Source organism: Citrus sinensis, chromosome 2 (genome assembly GCF_022201045.2).
Source record: "Citrus sinensis cultivar Valencia sweet orange chromosome 2, DVS_A1.0, whole genome shotgun sequence".
NCBI lineage: Eukaryota > Viridiplantae > Streptophyta > Magnoliopsida > Sapindales > Rutaceae > Citrus > Citrus sinensis.
Window position 1 is genome coordinate 122,995 of NC_068557.1, and position 20,178 is coordinate 143,172.

At 36.7% G+C, this 20,178-nt stretch overlaps 2 protein-coding genes across 3 annotated transcripts; both read right to left on the reverse strand.

Annotated features, from left to right (window-relative positions):
- Window positions 1-572: 572 nt before the first annotated feature.
- On the reverse strand, window positions 573-4,363 carry LOC102627705 (probable pyruvate kinase, cytosolic isozyme). Its single transcript, XM_006488895.4, has 3 exons — window positions 3,925-4,363; window positions 1,962-2,423; window positions 573-1,598 (listed from the first exon to the last, which is right to left on the reverse strand). The coding sequence occupies exons 1-3, from the start codon at window positions 4,165-4,167 to the stop codon at window positions 786-788; spliced, it is 1,518 nt and encodes a 505-aa protein (XP_006488958.1). The 5' UTR covers window positions 4,168-4,363; the 3' UTR covers window positions 573-785.
- A 4,242-nt stretch (window positions 4,364-8,605) lies between these two features.
- Window positions 8,606-16,110, reverse strand: LOC102627402 (glucosidase 2 subunit beta). 2 transcript variants are annotated; one of them, XR_003067208.2, is made up of 17 exons: window positions 15,778-16,110; window positions 15,560-15,679; window positions 15,135-15,230; window positions 14,748-14,987; window positions 13,546-13,778; window positions 12,565-12,660; window positions 12,314-12,445; window positions 11,148-11,484; window positions 10,927-11,031; window positions 10,738-10,839; window positions 10,584-10,641; window positions 10,197-10,265; window positions 9,703-9,790; window positions 9,312-9,373; window positions 9,179-9,230; window positions 8,900-9,081; window positions 8,606-8,815 (listed from the first exon to the last, which is right to left on the reverse strand). XR_003067208.2 is itself a non-coding variant. In XM_006488894.4 (16 exons), exons 1-16 carry the CDS (start codon window positions 15,914-15,916, stop codon window positions 9,019-9,021), a joined length of 1,992 nt encoding a protein of 663 aa, XP_006488957.1. In that variant the 5' UTR covers window positions 15,917-16,110; the 3' UTR covers window positions 8,606-9,018. The 2 variants fall into 2 exon arrangements, 1 of the variants encoding a protein (XP_006488957.1); XM_006488894.4 differs by having other exon boundaries at window positions 8,606-9,081.
- Window positions 16,111-20,178: the final 4,068 nt, after the last annotated feature.

Here is a 20,178-nt window from a genome sequence, read left to right on the forward strand (position 1 = left end):
CTGGCAAGCTGCAAGATGCTGGGTATATCCATTAATCAGCATGTTGAAGTTAAATGAATGAGTAATGTTTCTTTCCAGAATTTAAATAATGTTTCTTTCGTTTTCGTGTAGTTGCGTTGTGATGTGGAAAACATTTCTCCTTATTAAAATATATATCTAGATACATCAAGCTTGGCCTATTTTGTTGATTTCGCCTGCTGAACAAAGAAATAAAGGGGATTGGTTGTATGGCCTTGAATATCTGGCCACCCAGACCATGTGAAGTTGCTCCCTGTTTATCTTGTGATTGAATCATTATTAAGTTATATGGCAAATCTTCCAAAATAATCGTATTGATTCTTCGCCGCCACAACCAACACCACCCCCCACCCCACCCCCCCAGAGCACAGATTGATGCGGGTGGGAAGGGAGAAATGTTCTCATCTTCTTTGAACTCGATATTATCGATATTACCTGCTCGAATCAATGAATCATTGAATGCGGTGAAGCTAGCTATGCAAAATGTGCCTAATAGGCTCAGTAAACATAGCCAAAACGGCAACTACAGAAGCTAATGGCGGAGCAATTAACACTTTGGATCAAAATGTAGCTTTATGTATCTCTAATCTCTGAACCCGAGTTCAAGAGTCTTGCCACAAGTTATTAATCATGATTTTTTTCTCGGGGGAAAATATAAGAGGAGAATGCTGACATATAACAAAGCAGCATTTCCCCTTCCCGCCAAAATATAACAAAAGGATATAAAAGTGAAAAGGAAACAAAAGCTCGGGATGATCCCACGATCATCACTTCACGTTCAAGATCTTGATTACTGATGCAGTTCCAACGCGGTGAAGAGCCACGACTGAATCTCCTTTCTTGCAGAGTCCCTTTTTCTTGCCAAGTTCAATAGCAAACTCTAGTGCTTCCTCTGTGGTCTCCGCATCCGAGGCCCTAGCAGATCCTGCATATAAAACTGGAACCAACCCACGAAAGATTAGGCTATGCCTTGCGGGAGCTTCATTGCTGCATGACCAATCAAAGTTATCAGTCTTGATCTCAGGGACAACCACTGATAGAATAGGCATGCCAGGCCTGTACTTAGCCACCAGTTTAGCAGTACTCCCTCCCCTCGTTAGGACCAATATAAGAGTGGCTCTTGCAGAATTGGCTGTTCTAACAGCAGAAGAAGCCAGACTCTCCAATGGGCTCATAGGCACGGGTGAGTGCTGCATAACCCTCTTAAAAACATCACCATAGTCAAGTGTGCTTTCAGCTTCTACACATATTTGGGCCATGGTACGGACTGCAACCTCCGGATAAGCTCCAGCTGCAGTTTCACCACTTAACATCACACAGTCCGTGCCATCAAGAACAGCATTGGCAACATCAGTGGCCTCGGCTCTTGTTGGGCGGGGAGACTTGATCATGGACTCCAACATTTGGGTTGCCGTGACAACAGGTTTTCCTTGGATGTTGCACTTGTAGATCATCACTTTCTGTGCCAGAAATATCTTCTCAATAGGAATCTCCATACCAAGGTCGCCCCGAGCCACCATAAATGCATCTGAATTTGCAAGGATGTCATCAAAATTTGCCACCCCTTCTTGATTCTCAACCTATTCAATAAATGTCAATGAAAGAACCAGATAGTAAGTAAACATGAGAAATTGATTGAACGTATAATCTAGCGACATGACAGTGATAAATGAATTCCAACATTGCAGAGATTTTTTCAATGTTTGAGCCATATACACTTTTTTCCCTTACAATATTCATAAGATATTGATTTGCTCTTTCCAAATCTATTTTCTTCCCAAATCACCCCAATCAAAACAGAATTCCTCATAATCAATCATTAACTATGCAAAGGACACCTAATAAAACATTAAGTTCCGATTTCCAACCACAAAAAAAGATGACCAATTGAAAAAATGACATTTAAGTTGTCCTGTTACTTATAAATCATCATAATAACATACCTTTGACATAAGCAGGATATTCTTAGCATGCCCTCCAAGTAGCTTCCTGACCCCCACAAGGTCCGAACCTTTACGAACAAAGGACAGAGCAATCATGTCAATTTGATTGGGGATTCCCCACTTCAAGATATCTTCCTTGTCTTTCTCTGTCAAGGTTGGGAGATCCACAATAACCCCTGGGAGATTAACATTTTTCCTTTCACCAAGCATAGCAGAGTTCTCACAGCGGCATTTAACCAAACCAGCTTTCACATTACATTCTAGAACAGTGAATGAGATTGTGCCGTCTGAACAAAGTATCACACTCCCTGGCTGGACATCCACTGCCAACTTTTTGTAGCTCATGCAAATCATGTTCTCGTCACCCTTTATGGTGTAATCAGTAGATATGGTAATTTCCTGACCTTGTTTCAGCTGAATAGGCTTTCCATCTTTCAAGAACCCAGTTCGAATCTCTGGACCCTGTGAAATAGCATATCAAATGTTAAAAAAAAAAAAATCTCCCCCAACACATGGCTATATTAACATTCAGCTTCATTTACAGCAACACAATTTCTAGGGGTAAGACAGAAGAGAGAGAGAAATGGCACCAAAACTTGTTCCACCAAAGACATTGGTTGTATGCAAAAAGGGGCAAACTTAGACGCATGATACATATGTTTACAATTTTGAAGGGCAGAAAACATTTTTGGTGTCAACAAGAAACCACCCCATTCCCACTTTTTTTCTAAGCTGCCAAAAAAAGAAAAAGGGGAGAAACAAATAATACAAATTAAAAAAAAAAGGGACAATTGTGTAAGCTTACCAATTTTTCAAGACAGTCAAAGAAGATTCTCTTTTATAGAAATTATAAATAAGGCATTCGACGATGTGTTTTTATGGAACCACAAATACAAAATCCTTCAGTAGATTCTGCAATGCTGTAGCTACAACTTATACAAAGGCTACTGGCAATTGATTATGTCAGAACCAATCAATATAGAACCTACTCAGAGATTATCAAAGCAAGTCATAAATTCCTACTTCTATGCCATAATTCTTCATTCATGGAAACAAGGGAATCCATCAAGGCTCTCACAATGCAAGGTAAATGAAGCAAAGATGAACATGACGAAGACTTAGCAGATAATCTCTATTTTATTATTATTATTATTATTATTATTATTTTAAGACTAGAAATCACTTCATTGAACTTTAAGCAAAACCATGTATTAACTGGCTATAGATAATCCCATTACATATTTAGCTATGTCGATGAACAGCCAATAGTGAATTGCAAATTTATTTCTCAAAACTAACACTAACAGTAAACCTAGAGAATTTAATACAAATAAAACAAACAATATGTAGACAAATTCACATGTCAAATCGATTGTACACACTTGCGCTGAGATTCACAAAGCTTAGACAACAATCCAGGGAGAATTTTCTTGTAGTGTTATCAATATTTTTCACATATATTGATCCATTCAAAAATATTTTTCACAACAGGAAACAGATCCCAAACAAAGCAAAAACAGTTTTAGAAAGTTGCATGTATTCAAGCAACTATTTTGAAACAAAACAAGTCATCTTTCGCTAATGAGAAAAATCAGTATACAGTCAATAATCATAAAAAATTCTACACAAGGCAAAAACCCACAAAACAAAAATGAGGTTAAAAAAGTTTAACATGAAGATCATACTCAAGTAAACCGAACAACAGTACTGAAAACTTGAGGGGGAAAAAGTCAACTAAGAAAAAAAAATGGAACTCATCAGCAGCTGAGATCACCAAAAAAAGCTGAACATCTCAGATTAAGAAACTAGCCACCAAAAATAGAACAACAAAACAAAACAAAACAAACATGCCAACCTCCAAAACTCCCGGATCAGACATCAGACAACACCAAATCAAGCAAAGACAACACAAACCCAGATGCGAAAATGAACAAAACACCAAAGGGCGCCCACAAAATAATACCTTTGTGTCAAGCATAACAGCGCAGAGAATCCCAGTATTGACCATGGCAGTTCTGAGATTATTAAGCGTTTCCTGGTGATACTCATGAGATCCATGAGAGAAGTTGAAACGGGCAACGTTCATGCCAGCTTTAAGTAGCTTCTCAATCATTGGAACCGATCTTGAAGCGGGTCCCAAAGTGCAGACAATCTTGGTCTTTGGTTTTTTCTCGATCGCTGTTGAAACTCCGCAGTTGGCGTCCATTTTTTTTTTTTTTTTGTGTTGTAAAAAAGGAATGAACTTTGATGCTTGTGATTGAGATTCGGGGACGAAGAAGGAAGCCCAGACGGGATTTTGAGAGAGAAACGTTAGAAACGGAGAAAGGAAACGCGGTTGCTAGCCAGACTAAAACTAATGAAATGAGATGAAGAATGGTCGGCTCAATAAAAAAGAATTGGGAAATGTTTTGTTTATTGCCTTGCCTAGCAAGCCATTTGGAATCTGTTGCGTTGATTCTTTCTTTTTCTTTTTTGTTGTTTTTAATTAATTAATTATTAACATATTATAGCAGCATAGGCTGTCAAATAATGGAACCCTGCCCTTAGATTATCATTTGTTTTTTTTTTACCACGAGGTATTTTGGGGAGGGCCCCAACTGTGTGAGGTACCTTTAAGCCCATACCACAACCCAGACTAGAAGTCTCTGCTCGAACCGAGAGACACAGGTTCTCCCAACAAAGACGACTTCCCTAGGACTCGAACTGGGGAGCAAACCCAATCAAGCCACTTAAGGAATTCCATTAGTAGTGGAGCCAACACTTTGTTGGTAGATTATCATTAATATACAGATCTCCCTAAGTTGTAACTAAGCAAAACTTACTCCATTGTTTCATTATTTATGTTTACACTAAATAAAAAAAAAATCTAGTTGTAGTTATAATAAATGTACATAAGAAAATCTCAATAATAATAACAACGTCCTAAGTACACTCTGAAATTTTGATTGTGTTATTGATTCAATTGATTTTATCTTATGTTTAAATCTCACTTACATATATGTATGTGTGGGGAGAAAATTTAATTTTCGATGATGTTATATATTCATTTTTGTATATGTTGGACAAAGTTTGAAGAAAGTAAACCCAAATTTAATGAATGGATAGAAAAATTATGAGAAATTTTAGTGATGTTCATAAGTTTTTATCAAAAACCAACCTTTTAAAAGAAGGATATTGCATATTTTTCGAATTTACGAATTTCTTTGAAGAAAAAGAAAAAGAAATTAATTGTACAGATTTTAATTTTTGTGTTAGTTTATAAGCAATTGAAATATTATTTCCCAATGTGAAAAAGACATTTTTTTTATTCTAGAAGAATGACAATAGACTAAAGAGGCATGCACAATTTACGTGGCAGATGGCAAGCATTGGGGGAGAGATTCGGTGCAGGTGAAAATGACTGCCAAAAAATGTGTGTACAGCAGAGGCGGAGGCAGACTAGTCGTTGTTGACATTAATAAAGGCCCCCTGTTTGGTGGGTATCACACTTATCACAGTACAGTGGAGACAAATTTTGATATAAGCCATTGTTTATTTAACTCCTGACTATTTGGCTTCTAGAGTAAGAATAGGTCGTCGCTTATCACATTCATAGTTCACACCCTCTTTCTTTTCGTAACCTTCTAGTTTTCGAGGATACCATTATATTTCTATGTACAATTTATTTCATCTGGCCCTTTGCTTGTTATTGACTAGTAAAAGTTGAGCATTTCCTATTTAAGTACTGAGTTGTGGTTGTTTTTATGTATAACTACTTATGAGTATTTCTAGGTTGTTTCCACACCTTTGTTTTATCCATTGAAATAACACGAATTGTTTTTAAATGAGATTATAACCTTTACATATTTCAAATTCAAAGTCTAGACTCCCCTCGAGGTCTCAAATATTAAGTTTGAATCCTATTGCAAGACTTTTTCTGGCATGGACTGTTGGTCGTTTTAATAACAGAGAGAATGAAATCCATTGACTTGGAATCCGGTGGTTCCAATGGTTTACCAGATCCTATATTACTACTATAATATTTACAAGTTGTATGGTTCTAGAAAGAGACTTTTTATTGTTCAAGCAGGAACTAAATATGCACACCTTTCAACAAAGTGCTGCTTTTGCTTTGAATTGAGGTTTGAATATGACTTTCCATGCTTGGCTCGTGGGTAGTGAATAAGCTCGAAGCACAAGGTGTTGATTGATGGTTTCGCATAACAAATCTATGTGACAACTTTTGAGAAGCACCTAGATTTATATTGCATGTAAATGAAATGTAATGCCGCAAGAAGACGGCAAAACAACTGGCTGCAAACTTGAAAGCTGAAAGCAAAAAATTTCATAATTCATACACAAGTAAGTGACTTTCATCATAACTTCTTTCACAGCATTGTAAATAGCCTTGTTTGACATGTTAATAATTGAAAACAAAATGGATCCACACAGGAGATCTGGTCGTTGAGTATTATTATATTGATAAGCCACAACCACATAATAAGATATTTGGGTGATCCTCTCTGTAAATAAATAAATAAATAGCCACAATTGGTGGGATTTTCTTGACATAATTTATTCCCGAGCAAGCATTCACGTACATATGATTAACAAGAAAATCAAGAAAAATATATGTAAATCACATAATTTTGAGGAACAGATTCGGCTACAGTGTATCATTGACATCTAACTCTAAGTTGATACGGTTGAAGTTCAAAGCACCAACATTAGGGACGTAGTCAGGATTTTGATCGAGATGGAGCACATTTTAAATTGAACGTAATTAAGGTATTTGATTGCACATGTGTTAAGTTCTCACTGGGGACCTATGTTGTGGGCTCCAAAACCTCTAAATGAGAGCTTGCCACATGCAAAGTCGTGCTCCTAATAAAACGCATCTAATTAGCATCCCATTTAAAATTTAATACAATTTATAAAAATTTAGATAGCAATATAGAATATCTTAACTATAATATACATTCATAACATATTTACTTATGTCCTCGTCGAAGATCGTCGACGGTATTCCATTTGTTGAAAATATTGGATGGTAGTTTCATTATTAATACAAACAAAAACATCTTTTGCACAGTACGATGTACACCTGGTGGGTAAATCTTGCATGTAACCACAAATCAACTGCCAAAAAATCCATTGAGATTTATAAGTCAACTAATTTGTATGCGTTTGTAATTATTATCATTAGTAATCAACTACCAATTTTTTTCAGAAACAGCAAATTGTATTTTGCTTCCCAATAATCAAAGCATCATCTTCATCTTCTGCAGCTACTGGTAGTGTTGGTGTCAACCCTCGAACCCGCCATTGCTAAGGTTCTTTTAATGGGTTGTTGTAAGTCTATTGTTATGCTTTTGCAACTCATGTTAGTTATATTCCTATATGTTGATCCACAAATTTCGATATGTTTCACCATCAAATTAATTAAAAGCATTCATTATTACTATTTTTATCGGATGGAAATTATTTACGAGGTAAATTAGCAACTTTTTGTTTGGTCCATAAAAAACACCAATGAAAAATGCAAGTAAGTAATGACAAAATTATCAAATATATACATATATTTAAAAAAAATAAAATAGGCAAACAATTGGGGATCGGACAAAAATCCCCGAAATATCCTCAAAAAGAAATTTTTAAGTATTGAGGCAAGTTTGGGGATTGCTTCGGATTTAGCGATGGGGGCGGGACCCTTGAGGCCTTGATAATCGAACCCACCGCATTGCATCCCTAAATCTTAGTTTTTTCAGTCCATAAAATTGTTGTGGGCATAAAAAGGCCCCCGGACGAGTTCCACTTCAATCAAACGAGTTCTCCTATTTTTTCTTTCTTTCTCTTTTTTTTTTTTCGGTTTTTCAAGAACCCTAGTCTTTGAGATTCTAAAAATCCTGAAAAAAAAAAATTAATATGAACCTCTAATTGACTTTGCTTTTGCAAAAGATGGGCTTGCGGAGAGGAAATTTCAGCCTTCATGTGTGTATAAAGTATAAACACAAGCAATTATCATCGTAACTTATTTTACAGTGATTGTAAATAAACACGCAAGTAATTTTCATTACGGGTTATTTCACAGTATCGTAAATAAACAACTCTGGTCTTGTTTGTCATATTGAAAACAAAATGGTGCCACAAAGATGATGTGGTTAAATATTTTTATATTAATAGGCCTTCATTACATATACAAGTATTACAATATAATAGGTTAATCTTCTACAAAAATAAATACATAAATAGCCGAACAATATAGGGATTTCTTGAGATAAATTGTTGCCTAGCATGTGCCAAGGCAACTCAGACTGAGTGGTGAGCCCACGCCCTCATTTTCGCAAGGGCATAGGACCAGCGCATGAGTTCAAGTCCCCTCTTGGAACTCTTATAATTCTTGTCTCAGTTAAAAAATTAAGTAAAGATAATGTGGGTGGAGTACATACCCCTCCAATATTGTGAGGATAGAAATCTAGGCTTGTGCCATATTAGACTTTATGTAAGATAATCCTAGTAACTTTCTGATTCTAAATATCACTAGCCTTCTTATTGTAATATATATCAGTATTCCAAAATAAAGAAATATTGCCTAGCAGCATTCATGTACGTAAGATAAACAAACAAGAAAGTGAAGAAGAATAATATCATATAAATGACATAAATTTGAAGAACTATAGCAATATATTGATATTAAAAGTCCAAGCTGGGGTCAAGCATATAGAAATAATGTTCTCGTACTAGAAATGATAATATAATTACTCTAAACTCAATTCAAAATAGAAAGGGGTGTTGGAGAAGTGTAGCATGAAAAATGATATCAAAATCTGTTTTGATGAACCGAGCTTGAGCCTCAATCCACCCACTACAAAGAACTACAATTCTATTATAGAGTGCACTCTAGAACGTTAAAATTTCAAGAGGCCACTTCATATATTGCTTCAAATTCTTTAAAATACCTGCTGAAAGAGGATGCAGAACACAACAGATTTGTTGACTGATTTATAATCTTTCACACCGAGATTCGCTCAAGCAGTCAGCATCCTCTGGAGCATTTTGGGTAATTTATCAAGACAATTTAAAGTTCATCGTGGTGCTGAGGTTGCTTCTTGTTCAATTCATCTAGTTTATGTTGCAGTTCCTGTCATATTTTGGAATTTACCAAATATTATTAGAAATCCAAGGCAAAAGAGAAGAGGTTATTGCTGCAAATTTTATAAAATCCATAGAAAACTTACCTGAAGCTTTTCCTCTGAGCAAACAGCAGGGGTATACAATAATGCGACATATCTGCAATGATGAACTAGAAGTTAGACAACAAGCAGGAGACAGACAAAGAGAGAAATAGAGAGAGGAGGGAAAATTTCATACTCGCAGCGGCTTGGTTCATCAACATCAGTAACCTCATTTTTCAACCCACATCTTAGCCGGACCTGTAAAACAATACATTTATAATTGAATTCATTAAACTATCTTTTAATTTGACTTCCATTTCAATGACCATATTACTTAATTTTTGTCCCACTGTTATGAACTCTTTAAAGTAACCTTACAATCGGATGGAAAAATAACATGTTTCATGTAGTTAGTTTGTGTTTTGTGATAAATACTTTGGATCTAAGCACAGGTAATCCACAAATCTTCTGATGTAAAATCTAAAATATCGTTACAAGTTCTGAGAAATAAAATTGAGAAATATGGGATTCCAACAACTTCTGACAGAATCAAAGCACAACCAACTGCAGTAACATCACAATGTTACCTTCATACTTCTATCAGGCCCATTCCAACACTTATCACCATTTGAAAATAGCATGATGTGGTATGAGTCCTCGAATTTGTCCCAGCTCCTATTCATCAAAAAACAACAGGGAAGAAGAGAATACAATCCAAGTAAGTAATCAGACGGAAAGTGGAATGCAAAAGGAATGTGGACATCACAAGGAGTGGCAATGATCATATTGGAAGGGGTTCAAGCATTTGTAGTACAAACTAAAATGCCTACCCACCCGACAAATCTACTATCTCATCTTGATTATTCCCCTTTTTTTATGCCTAATTACTCCAAGTTGCATTAAATGAATCCAAATACAAACAACATGTTTAAATGTACCATGGGTCAACCAAAATACTCAGATTTGTCCAGAACATAGATCTTCAAGGTGGAAGAACAAACAATATGCTGTAAAAAGAGCAAAAATATAAAACTACTAGGGAAAAAATAAATGCAACCAAAAAATAGTTGTAGAAACCTACCCCAGACGAGTCGTTGAGTGGCCCTCCTCTTGGGTAGCTTTTTTGTACGGACAGACTTTGTAAACATACCTGAAGCAAGATCAGCCATGGCAAAACAATTTGAATTGAAGATAATTGCAGCTTCCTAGAAGATATAAAATATTAATAGTAATGATACAGCTACAAACTCTTTTGTCCAAATGACTTTGTACAAACTGATGTGGCATCACATGAATGGTTAAATGAAGACATCACTTGGCCCACATGATTTATTTTTATTATTTTATATTTTCATTCAAGCAATCATGTAATGCCCCATCAGTTAGTACAAAATATAATTTGTACAAGAGTTTGTAGCTATAACTACACAAATACTAAATGGAGGAAAAAAGAGTTAAAAATAGTAACTTGTTCTGCTTGCTCTCAAAACAATGACCGTAGAATGAGTAGAACTCCTTCTCTGGCCCTGTAATATGAAAGTTCAAGTCAGTTTAGAGAAGCTAAGATAAAGAATTAAATGCCAGAGCATCAATTAACAAACATAAGTTCATCTTATACAAACCAAATTCATGCTTAAGCTTTTGTGTCAAACTCGATATCCTCGACTGTATTTTAGACAACTTGTCGCTAGACTCATCATACTCCTTGCGGACACGAGCAGCGTCTAAAGAAGCAAAACAGAATAGATGATACATTTCCAAGCATAAATTTCCACATCAAATATAACATAGAATAAAGGCTTGAACTGTACCTGATTTGTCTACTGGCGTTTGGAACAAATTAACAGCCTGCAAAATATTCCGTACTGTTTGTTGTATCTTCTCCAACCAAGATGGACTACTTGGAGTTGTCATCTCTAATAATAAAGTTGGATAAATCAGAGACTAGGGATTATGTCAGCCTTACTAAAACAGCTAAAATTATAAAATAAAGTTAACAACAAAGAATTTACGGGAAATAAAGATTGCAAACCTGACATATCCAAGTCGTCATCTACATCTGTTTTGTATGAAGTACTGGTATAATCATGATCCTCCTCTCTATAAGGTTCATCTATATCATCTTCCACATCATTGTCATCATACTTTTCAGTGTCATACCTTTCTGAATCATCATCAGTATCTGTAGCATATCTATCCTCTTCATCATCATGGTTGTACTCTGGCACATCTTCACCTTGATCATCATTTGCTATTGCACCACCTTCCCCAGATTGCTTCTCAGTCTTTTCTCCCGTCCAACGAGAAGCAACAAGGCGACCCAACTCTTCCCTTGATAACTCCTCGGTATTTTCAGATACACCATTCTCCTGTAGTAGCACGCAATGCAAACACCAAAGACAACAAAATGACAAAGTTTTGCTAATTCTAGGTTTGCAGAGGAAAATATGAATGAGAAACTCCTAGGAGAGTTCCTGATTCTAAAAAACAATTGTCCCAAAAATGATAAGACAAAAACTTTTCTGACTTCTTCCAAAATAACAGCAAGTTCACAATACATTATCCTTCTAAGATAAAAGTGACATCAAGATTCTCTATTAACATTCTAAAGATCACAGGAAAAAGATTAATTATAATTGTAAAAATACTGTATAGAAAAACTTTTCATCTTTCTCCTCTTCCTTACTACTTTTCTTTATATTCAACAACACAGATGGAGTAACCAGAAATTTAATTTTAAAACCCGAATTCAATGATCTCAGAAATATAATGCAGCTTAGCATCACCGAGAAATTCCAAAGATTGCAATAAGAAAACCTAAGAAAAGCATCATCAAAAATAAGAAGACAACCGAGTATTGGCTACTGATAAAAGAAATATTTCCCTTAACAATATGGGTTGTTACACGACTATCTTTAAGCTGGCTGCATTCTCTCCTTGGGTGTTTTGAAGTAATAACATGATTGGGGTAAAAAAATAAACAAATATATCATATGCGCATGTTCGAATGATGTAGAACATCTGACAATTACTGCACATGTTAGGCCCAGGCATAAGAGCTAAACATTGTTTCGATTTGTCTTATACATAAGAGCTAAACTTTGTTTTGATTTGTCTTGTCTCTTTTTTTTTTTGTGAATTTAGATTCATTAGGTTTCTTTTGATTGTTTGAGACAGAAACACTGCTGAGAAATTTACCAAGTTCTTCTCTTCTTTCTTTTCTGCTTCTGGAGGCATCTGACTTTCAGCATCCGAACTTGTTTCTGGTACAGTGGAAGAACCATCCTTGCTTCTTGATGAAGCAGACTGCTCCATCTCTTCTGTTGCATGCTATATTCAGAGGGAAGAACATATCACAATCTTATAGTTTTGGATGGGAGCATCACTTCACGGAACAACAACTTCAATGTAAGGAACATACTGATTGACAAAGTCTAATTTTCATTTACCTGCTCCACTCCATTGACTGGCGTTCCCAAATTTTGAGACGTACCAATTTGTTTAGCTTCAGTTGCTGGCTCTTCATCAACGTTCTCAGCCTTGCCCTATTAGAGAGCTGGTATGTGAGATCTTGAAAAAGGAAATTATTTGCAACAGAAGGGAACAGTAACCAAGAATACACGAATCACAATAAATATACATTGACATATGAGCTTCTACTATATGTACATATAACTATAGCTGTATCCATGTACAGGAGCTAACAGGCAACTAAAATGTGTGTGACAAATGTGGTACCAAGCGGAAATACAAATTAAAATCTAGCTGTCAAAGGAAGAAGAACCAGCAGCAACATGAGAATTATAGAAGTGTAAATTATTTCAGAACCAAAACTAAAAAGTTGTGTCAAAGGAAGAGGAGAAATCAAAGTGGATCTGTGTATCAAATACAAGGAAGTATTACATCTTAAAATGATTCTGTTTATGTATATATGCATGGGACTTGTAATTAACAACTCCATAGCAGATTAACATGCAATGAAAATTAGTAAAAGTTGATTCAGCAAGTTATTTCTTTTTCATTAATAAAATTCCATCGCATCATCGAGGTTCACCCCAAAAAAAATTAAAATATATAAAAAAGTTATCTATTAAAAGATTTAATAATTTTATATTTAAAAAAATTTACTCTGAATTGTGTTATGAAAACCTGAAAAACTAAGGGGGTTACCACCGGGTTTCCAAAAGCAAAATTCCACATTACAAAAACCATAACAAGCTTATGGCCATTTGACCCTATTCACACCAAACCAAGGAAAGAAATTATGTTTTATCAGCAGCCATGGAGATATAATTGGTTATGTAACTAACCAAAGTGCATCAATAAGCTACTTTGCTAACTTCATTTTTAATTAAAGAAGAAACAAAATTACATGTGCTGAAATTTATATTTGCAGAAAGACGAAAGTTGAGGTTAAAAGGCAGTCTAACCTGATCGAAAGACTCCTCCTCCAAAACACCGACTTTATCGTCATGTCTAACATCATCTGGCTTGTCATCACTGTAAGCATTCTCCTCAGCTTTATTTTTTTCCTGCATAGCTTTCTCGCCAGATTCACTTTTCTCCTTTCGTTCATTTTCCTCAGCTTCTTTCCTTTCCTTTTCTTCCTTTTCTCTCTGCAAGCGCTCTTTCTCCTCTGCCTTTTCAATTTGTTCTTTACGCTCTACAATGGAGTGGAAGCAAAAGATTAGGATAATGAGCTTTATAACGACGATCAGCTTACGTCCAGCTGGCAATAGATATAAGCATCTTACAAACAGACAAGAAAATTAAGAAGTTTAATATATTATTTTGTGGATCACCAAGATCAACAATGCAATCAAGACAGATTACTGTTCACCAATAACATAACATATGAGGAAACAGACCAATAAAAAAAGCAGGTACATAAGGATTTCCCAAAGTTATGCAGCTAGCAAAACATGTATAATTAAGAGTATCCTGCTCACTCTGAATTTTTCCAAAATGTGGGATAGAAGAAATGATTGAACAAAATCGCTAGTAGTACACCAGGAAAGTGAACCAAAAGGCATGCAAAATGAGGACAACTTGCCAGATGAGGCTATTGTCAACGAATAAAGGAAACTTATCTAGCATTAAATGTATAAAATGAATCCAAATACCAATTTCTCGGAAGTTGAAATGCGTCAAAATCAATAAAAATTTCCAGCAGGGCATGTCAAAGTTGGGGCCCCGCAGCAACTATGAATTTTCACTGCTCAATTCATATAATGCTGAGCTCATCTATTCTCACTCACCTTTCCCATTCATGACAGTACTAGCCTCATGTTTCCTCCCCAAGATGTTAGTAGTTCACTCAAATTGGTCGTACAAGATGTGGTCCAAGCACTTTATGCACTAAGAGAAAAGCCTATAGCAGACAATGGATGCCACCTTACTCATTTTAACTAGTACTTCTAACAACCTCACATGTGGTGTTTGTACTAGCTCAAATATCTATTCTGCCATACATGAACATATATTTAATTTGCAGTCAAGTACCTCATATTGAAATATAATGAGTAAACAATGTAACTAGTAGAGCTAACCTTGAAAAAAAAGATCGTGACTGAATATAGTTGAAAAATAGAGATATTCACAGGGGAGAGCACAATGCATATTAAAAACATACCTTTAAGCTGTTGTACGAGCCCTTTGAGTATTTTCTCTTCATTTTTCAAATTTGATAGTTCTGCCTCATCCTTGACAAGATTTTGTTTTGCCTGTTCAATTTCCTTCTTTCTCAAAAGGACACCCTCTTGGTATGTAGCTATCTTTTTCTTCAACTTATCTCTAGCTACTTTACCAGCCTCCCAGCAAGTGTTTGGGCACTTTACTTTGCCGTCATACTCATCACTCCCGTCACAGCAATCTGCACATCACAAGCCGCTAAAACAAATGCATAGACCAAGAACTTGAAATATAATACTTTATTTGTGTCAAGAGTGAGAAACAACACACAGAATAAGAAGTTAAGCAAAGCTGCAAGTAGGTAATTGAAGTCACAAAGAACATTTACCACAAATGCCATCATTCACTTTGGAAGAAAATATCATAAGAGGGGAATGTCCTGCATTCTGACAATAGAATTTTCCATTCGGGCATGCCGATGTACCTATAACCCACATTTCAAATGCTGATCCAAGTAAGGAAATAACTCAAAAAAACACAACCCAATAACCTGACAATTGGATAAACACTACTTAAATAACAATGATTGCAAAACAGTTTAAAACGAAGAATAGGTTCCCTATGAAGTAACAGCCATACTACAAAACATATCACTAAGAAACTAAAATTAATCCCCACTTCAATTAGTTTAGAATCCCAGCAAAGTAGCCGAATTTACAAATCAAGAACTAATTTTCATAAAAAAAGAAAAAGAAAAGTAGAAACTGTAAATGCCATTGCAAACATATAAGCATATAAGAGATGAATGGAAACCTGGCTCATCAGTGCCATCAGGGCAATCACAATAATCATCATTAAGCTGGGTTTTGGCGAATTTCTTGGATCCATCTTTGCACTTAATGGTATTTGATGAAGTCTTGTAATAATTCTCATCTGGGTAATCCGAAAGCAAGAGAATCACAAACCCACGTGTTAAAATCGTAAAAAACAATCAAACTTCGAAACATTAATTAAAAGAAAATAAAAGTGACCTTGAGGAGAAATTCCATAAAATGGGTCATTGAGAAGAGAAGACGCAGCATTTGATCTACCAATAACTGAAGAAGACACCCATAACAAACTCAACACAATAGCATACGTGAATCTAAAATCAACTAACACTACTCTCATTTTTTTTTTTAAATTTCTTTCGACAAATCAATCAGCAAAAAAAATTTGTAACTTTGTGTGCGCCCAACAAGAAACGACAGCGAGTGAGAGAGTTTATAAGTTCGAGAGAGCGACGGGTGAAGGTTTCCGAGTGTTTCTTATTACTGCTCCGCAATGCAATGAAGGATTCTCAAATGTAAAAAGTTGAATATTTTAATCTCTTTCCATTGAGGAGAAAAGTGTGCTAAAATAATCTGACTTTAGGATGATTAAGTAATTAGTGCAATTTAATGTTAATTATTTTCCAAAGAAAAATATTTAGCATTTTTTAAAATGAATCAATTTAAAATTTATCCATTGCGGCTCCCCTAAAAGAAATATCAATAGAGATTTTAATAGTAATATTTATTTTACACGTGCCGAACTTAGCATTATAAATGTTAAGGGACTTTTTTTTTTTTTTGAAAAGAAAGTAAACCTTTCATTCATTAGGAAACAACACAATTCATTACATTCTGCACTTCAGCTGGAAATGTGCCAACCCAGACATCAGTGGAAGAATTCCTTAGGGCAAACTTTGCTAAGGCATGGGCATAAGTATTACAGGTTCTTGGGATAAAGGAAAATTGGACTTGCTTGAAATCCTTACTTTCCCTACGAACATCAGACAAAATCCAGTGAATTTCTGTTCTACTGCCCTTAGTGTTGTTTAGAAGCTCTACCACTTCTTTACAGTCAGATTCTACTATCAAGCTAGATGAAGAAATTTGATTAGCCACCTGCAGCCCCCAATGGATAGCTTCTGCCTCTGCTAAGCTGACTCTCTCCCTGAACTGAGCTTGCTTGATTCCTACAGCTAGAATCTTTCCCTCTGCATCTCTGACAATTGCTCCCAGCCCTACCTTCTGGTCTTTGGTACTCACGGCTGCATCTACATTAAGCTTCAGAACATTTTGGGAGGGGGGCTTCCATTTCTGCTGATCAATTCCTCTATCCTTAGCCCCATGAACATTTCCTGGCTTGCTCACTCTTTGGTAGGCCTTTAAAACTGAATCAGCTTTTGCTGCTAAAAATCTTGAGTCAGATTTCTTTCCCTCGAAAATGAATTTATTTCTTGCTGACCATATCACCCAGCAGTATACTATCATCAGTTCTGCTTCTGCTGTTGAAGATCTGGACCACATCTCTTGGATAGCACTGAAAAAATCTTGGTTGTGATCCTTTGAAGGTTGAACTATTAACGGAGCTAAATCCCAAATCTTCCTTGCTGCTTTGCACTCTATCAGAACATGGCTTACTGTTTCTACTTGCAGTTTGCACCTTTGACAGATCGGTTCTTGCAAGCTTCTTCTCTTCCAGAGATTTTCAGCCGTCGGCAGGATATTTTTCAGAGCTCTCCACATAAAGATTTTAACTTTCTCAGGTAAATCAAGCATCCAGGGGATTTTCCAGAGCCTAGAGCTGCTGTTTGAGCTTTCAGGCTCATTGGGAAAGTTTTGATTAAGAGCAAGCTGGTACCCACTTTTAACCGAGTACTCCCCTTTTTTGTCAAAATGCCATAACACCTCATCTTCTTCTTTCCCACTGGGCAGCAGAATTTTGAGGATAGCTTCAATATCTTCTTTCATAAAGTGTTGCTCCAGCCTGTCTACTCGCCACTTGTTTTCCGAATCGATTAAATCAGCCACTACAGTCTCATGGGGAAGAGTTTTTGGGGAGATTGGCTGGAATGTGGCTGGTCTTGGGATCCATTTGTCTTTGTATACCAGAACTTTCTTCCCATCTCCTATTCTCCATCTCACCCCTTTTTTAATAACTTGACTTCCCCACAATATGCTTCTCCAAATGAAAGAGGGATTAGATCCTACTTTTGCATTCCAGAATGTAGAGTTCTTGTAGTATCTAGCTTTCATTACCCTTGCCATTAAAGAGTTGGGATACCGAACTAATCTCCATCCTTGCTTGGCCACCAAAGCTTGGTTGAAACTAGGGAGGTCCCTGAACCCCAACCCTCCTCTGCGTTTTGCTTTGCTCATGCTGTCCCACCGTGCCCAATGAATTCCATGCTTGTCCTTCTTGGTACCCCACCAGAATCTTGCAATTTCTTTTTGGATGTCTTCACATAAGCCTTTGGGAAGCTTGAAAACACTCATGGCGTAAGCTGGTACTGCCTGAGCTACTGCTTTGATAAGTATTTCTTTTCCTCCAGCTGAAAAAAGCTTGTGATGCCAACTCGAGATCTTGCTGGTCACTTTGAGCTTAACCTCCTTGAAAAAACTCATCTTATTCCTGCCTAACATGGGAGGTAAGCCTAAATACTTCTCATATTTGGGCACCACCTTCAGCTGAAAAATACTTTTTATTGCTGAAATTTGCTCGCTTGAAGCCTTGCCACTGAAGAACATAGAGGATTTTTCGAAGTTAAAAATCTGCCCCGAAGCCTTTGCATAGCAGTCAAAAATCCCTTTTAAGTACTTGCAATCTGCTACAGATGCTTTGCTGAAGACTAAGCTATCATCAGCAAAGAGCAAATGAGTTATTGTGATGTCTTGAGCAAATTTCAGGCCTCTGATTTTCTGCTCCCTTTCAGCTTGGTTCAGCAAGTTTGAGAAAGCTTCTGCACACAAAATAAAGAGATATGGGGAAAGGGGGCATCCTTGTCTAAGCCCCCTCTCCGGCTTTATCAAGCCCACTGGATTCCCATTAATAAGAACTGAGAAACAAGTCGTGGTAATGCAGCTCATGATCAAGCTTATCCATTTGGCTGAGAAACCCAAATTTGACATGGTTTGTTCCAGAAAATTCCATTCTACTCTATCATAAGCTTTGCTTATGTCGAGCTTTAAAGCCACCAAGCCATTCCTACGACCTTTACTAAGTCTAATCTTATGGAGGCATTCATAACCAATAATAACATTGTCCGTAATGAGCCTATTGGGGATGAATGCGCTCTGATTTGGTGAGATAATATGGTTAAGAATCGGCTTTAGCCTATTAGCTATTGCCTTAGCTACAATTCTATACACCACATTACAAAGACTAATTGGTCTAAATTCCATTACTTTCCTAGGCTTCTCAACCTTGGGGATAAGAGCAATAAAAGTATGATTTAGAGAGTCTAGGGTACCTTGCTCATTTAGTATGTGCAGACATGTTTTTGTCAAACCTTCGCCAACTATTTGCCAATGCTTTTGGAAGAATGCAGCCGGCAGTCCATCTGGCCCCGGGGCTTTAGTCGGGCACATTTCGGAGAGAGCTCTTGTGATATCTTCCGGAGTGAAAGGCTCCTCTAAGTGGGTATTCATTTCTTGGGAAACTTTTGGCAGCAAGCCTTTGAGAGCTTCTGAGATCTGAGTCTGACTTGGATTGGAGGAAGTGAACAGCTGCTGGAAAAACCCACAAAATTCCCCTTCAATTCCTTCTGGATCATCCACCCAATTCCCTTGATCATCTTCAACTCCCCAAATCTTGTTCTTCCTTCTCCTAGCGGAAGCTTTGGAATGAAAGAACTTTGTATTTTTGTCCCCTTCTTTTAGCCAATCTGCACGCGATCTTTGCTTCCAATAGACTTCTTCATCGACCAGCATGTTACTAATTTGGTCTTCAAGCTTCCTGATTTCTTCCCCATCTATTGCTTGCAGAGGTTCCTGCTTTGTCATTTTCAGCCGATCTATCAACTCGTTCTGCTTCTTTTTTCTACCTTCAAATTCCTCCTTGCTCCAGATTTTGAGGTGAGCTAAAGACCTTTTCGCAACCCTCTGAAACTTCTGCACTGGACTTTCCCAGCTATTTCCATCAAAGCTTTCCCACTCACTCCTCACGATGTTGCTGCAGGCTTCGTACGAACTCCACATATCTTCATAATAGTCACGGGGGAAGGAATTTTTCTTGTAGTGGAGCTTTTTGCAGCAAACTTTAACTTCAAACATAATTGGGCAATGGTCCGAAACCCAATTCGCTAAGCTTATGGCTGGGAGATTCTGAAAGGTGCTGCCCCAATCTTTGCTGCAGAGTACTCTATCAAGCCTTTCCTCTATATAGTTAACCCCAAATCTCCTATTAGACCACGTGAATTTGTGCCCCTTAAAACCCATATCCATCAAATTACAAGCTCGGATAGACTCTTTAAACTCTAACATCATATTACTGCTACGGTCATTTCCCCCTAATTTCTCGTGAGGATAGAGAATTTCATTAAAATCTCCTAAGCAACACCAAGTATAGGAGTAGAGCTCTGCTAACCTTTTCAGCAACGCCCAGGTGTGATGTTTCTGACTTGCCTC

What these genes read in the sequence shown, in the direction of transcription:
- LOC102627402 (XM_006488894.4), bottom strand. Translation starts at nt 15,916, where the DNA reads ATGAGAGTAGTGTTAGTTGATTTTAGATTCACGTATGCTATTGTGTTG. An exon ending in TGATGGCACTGATGAGCCAG is followed by an intron (nt 15,231 to 15,559) that starts GTTTCCATTCAT and finishes TGTGGGTTATAG; the next exon opens with GTACATCGGCATGCCCGAAT. An exon ending in AGTGAATGATGGCATTTGTG is followed by an intron (nt 14,988 to 15,134) that starts GTAAATGTTCTT and finishes TGTGATGTGCAG; the next exon opens with ATTGCTGTGACGGGAGTGAT.
- LOC102627705 (XM_006488895.4), bottom strand. Translation starts at nt 4,167, where the DNA reads ATGGACGCCAACTGCGGAGTTTCAACAGCGATCGAGAAAAAACCAAAG. An exon ending in CTGTTATGCTTGACACAAAG is followed by an intron (nt 2,424 to 3,924) that starts GTATTATTTTGT and finishes GCTATTTCACAG; the next exon opens with GGTCCAGAGATTCGAACTGG. An exon ending in ATATCCTGCTTATGTCAAAG is followed by an intron (nt 1,599 to 1,961) that starts GTATGTTATTAT and finishes TTTATTGAATAG; the next exon opens with GTTGAGAATCAAGAAGGGGT.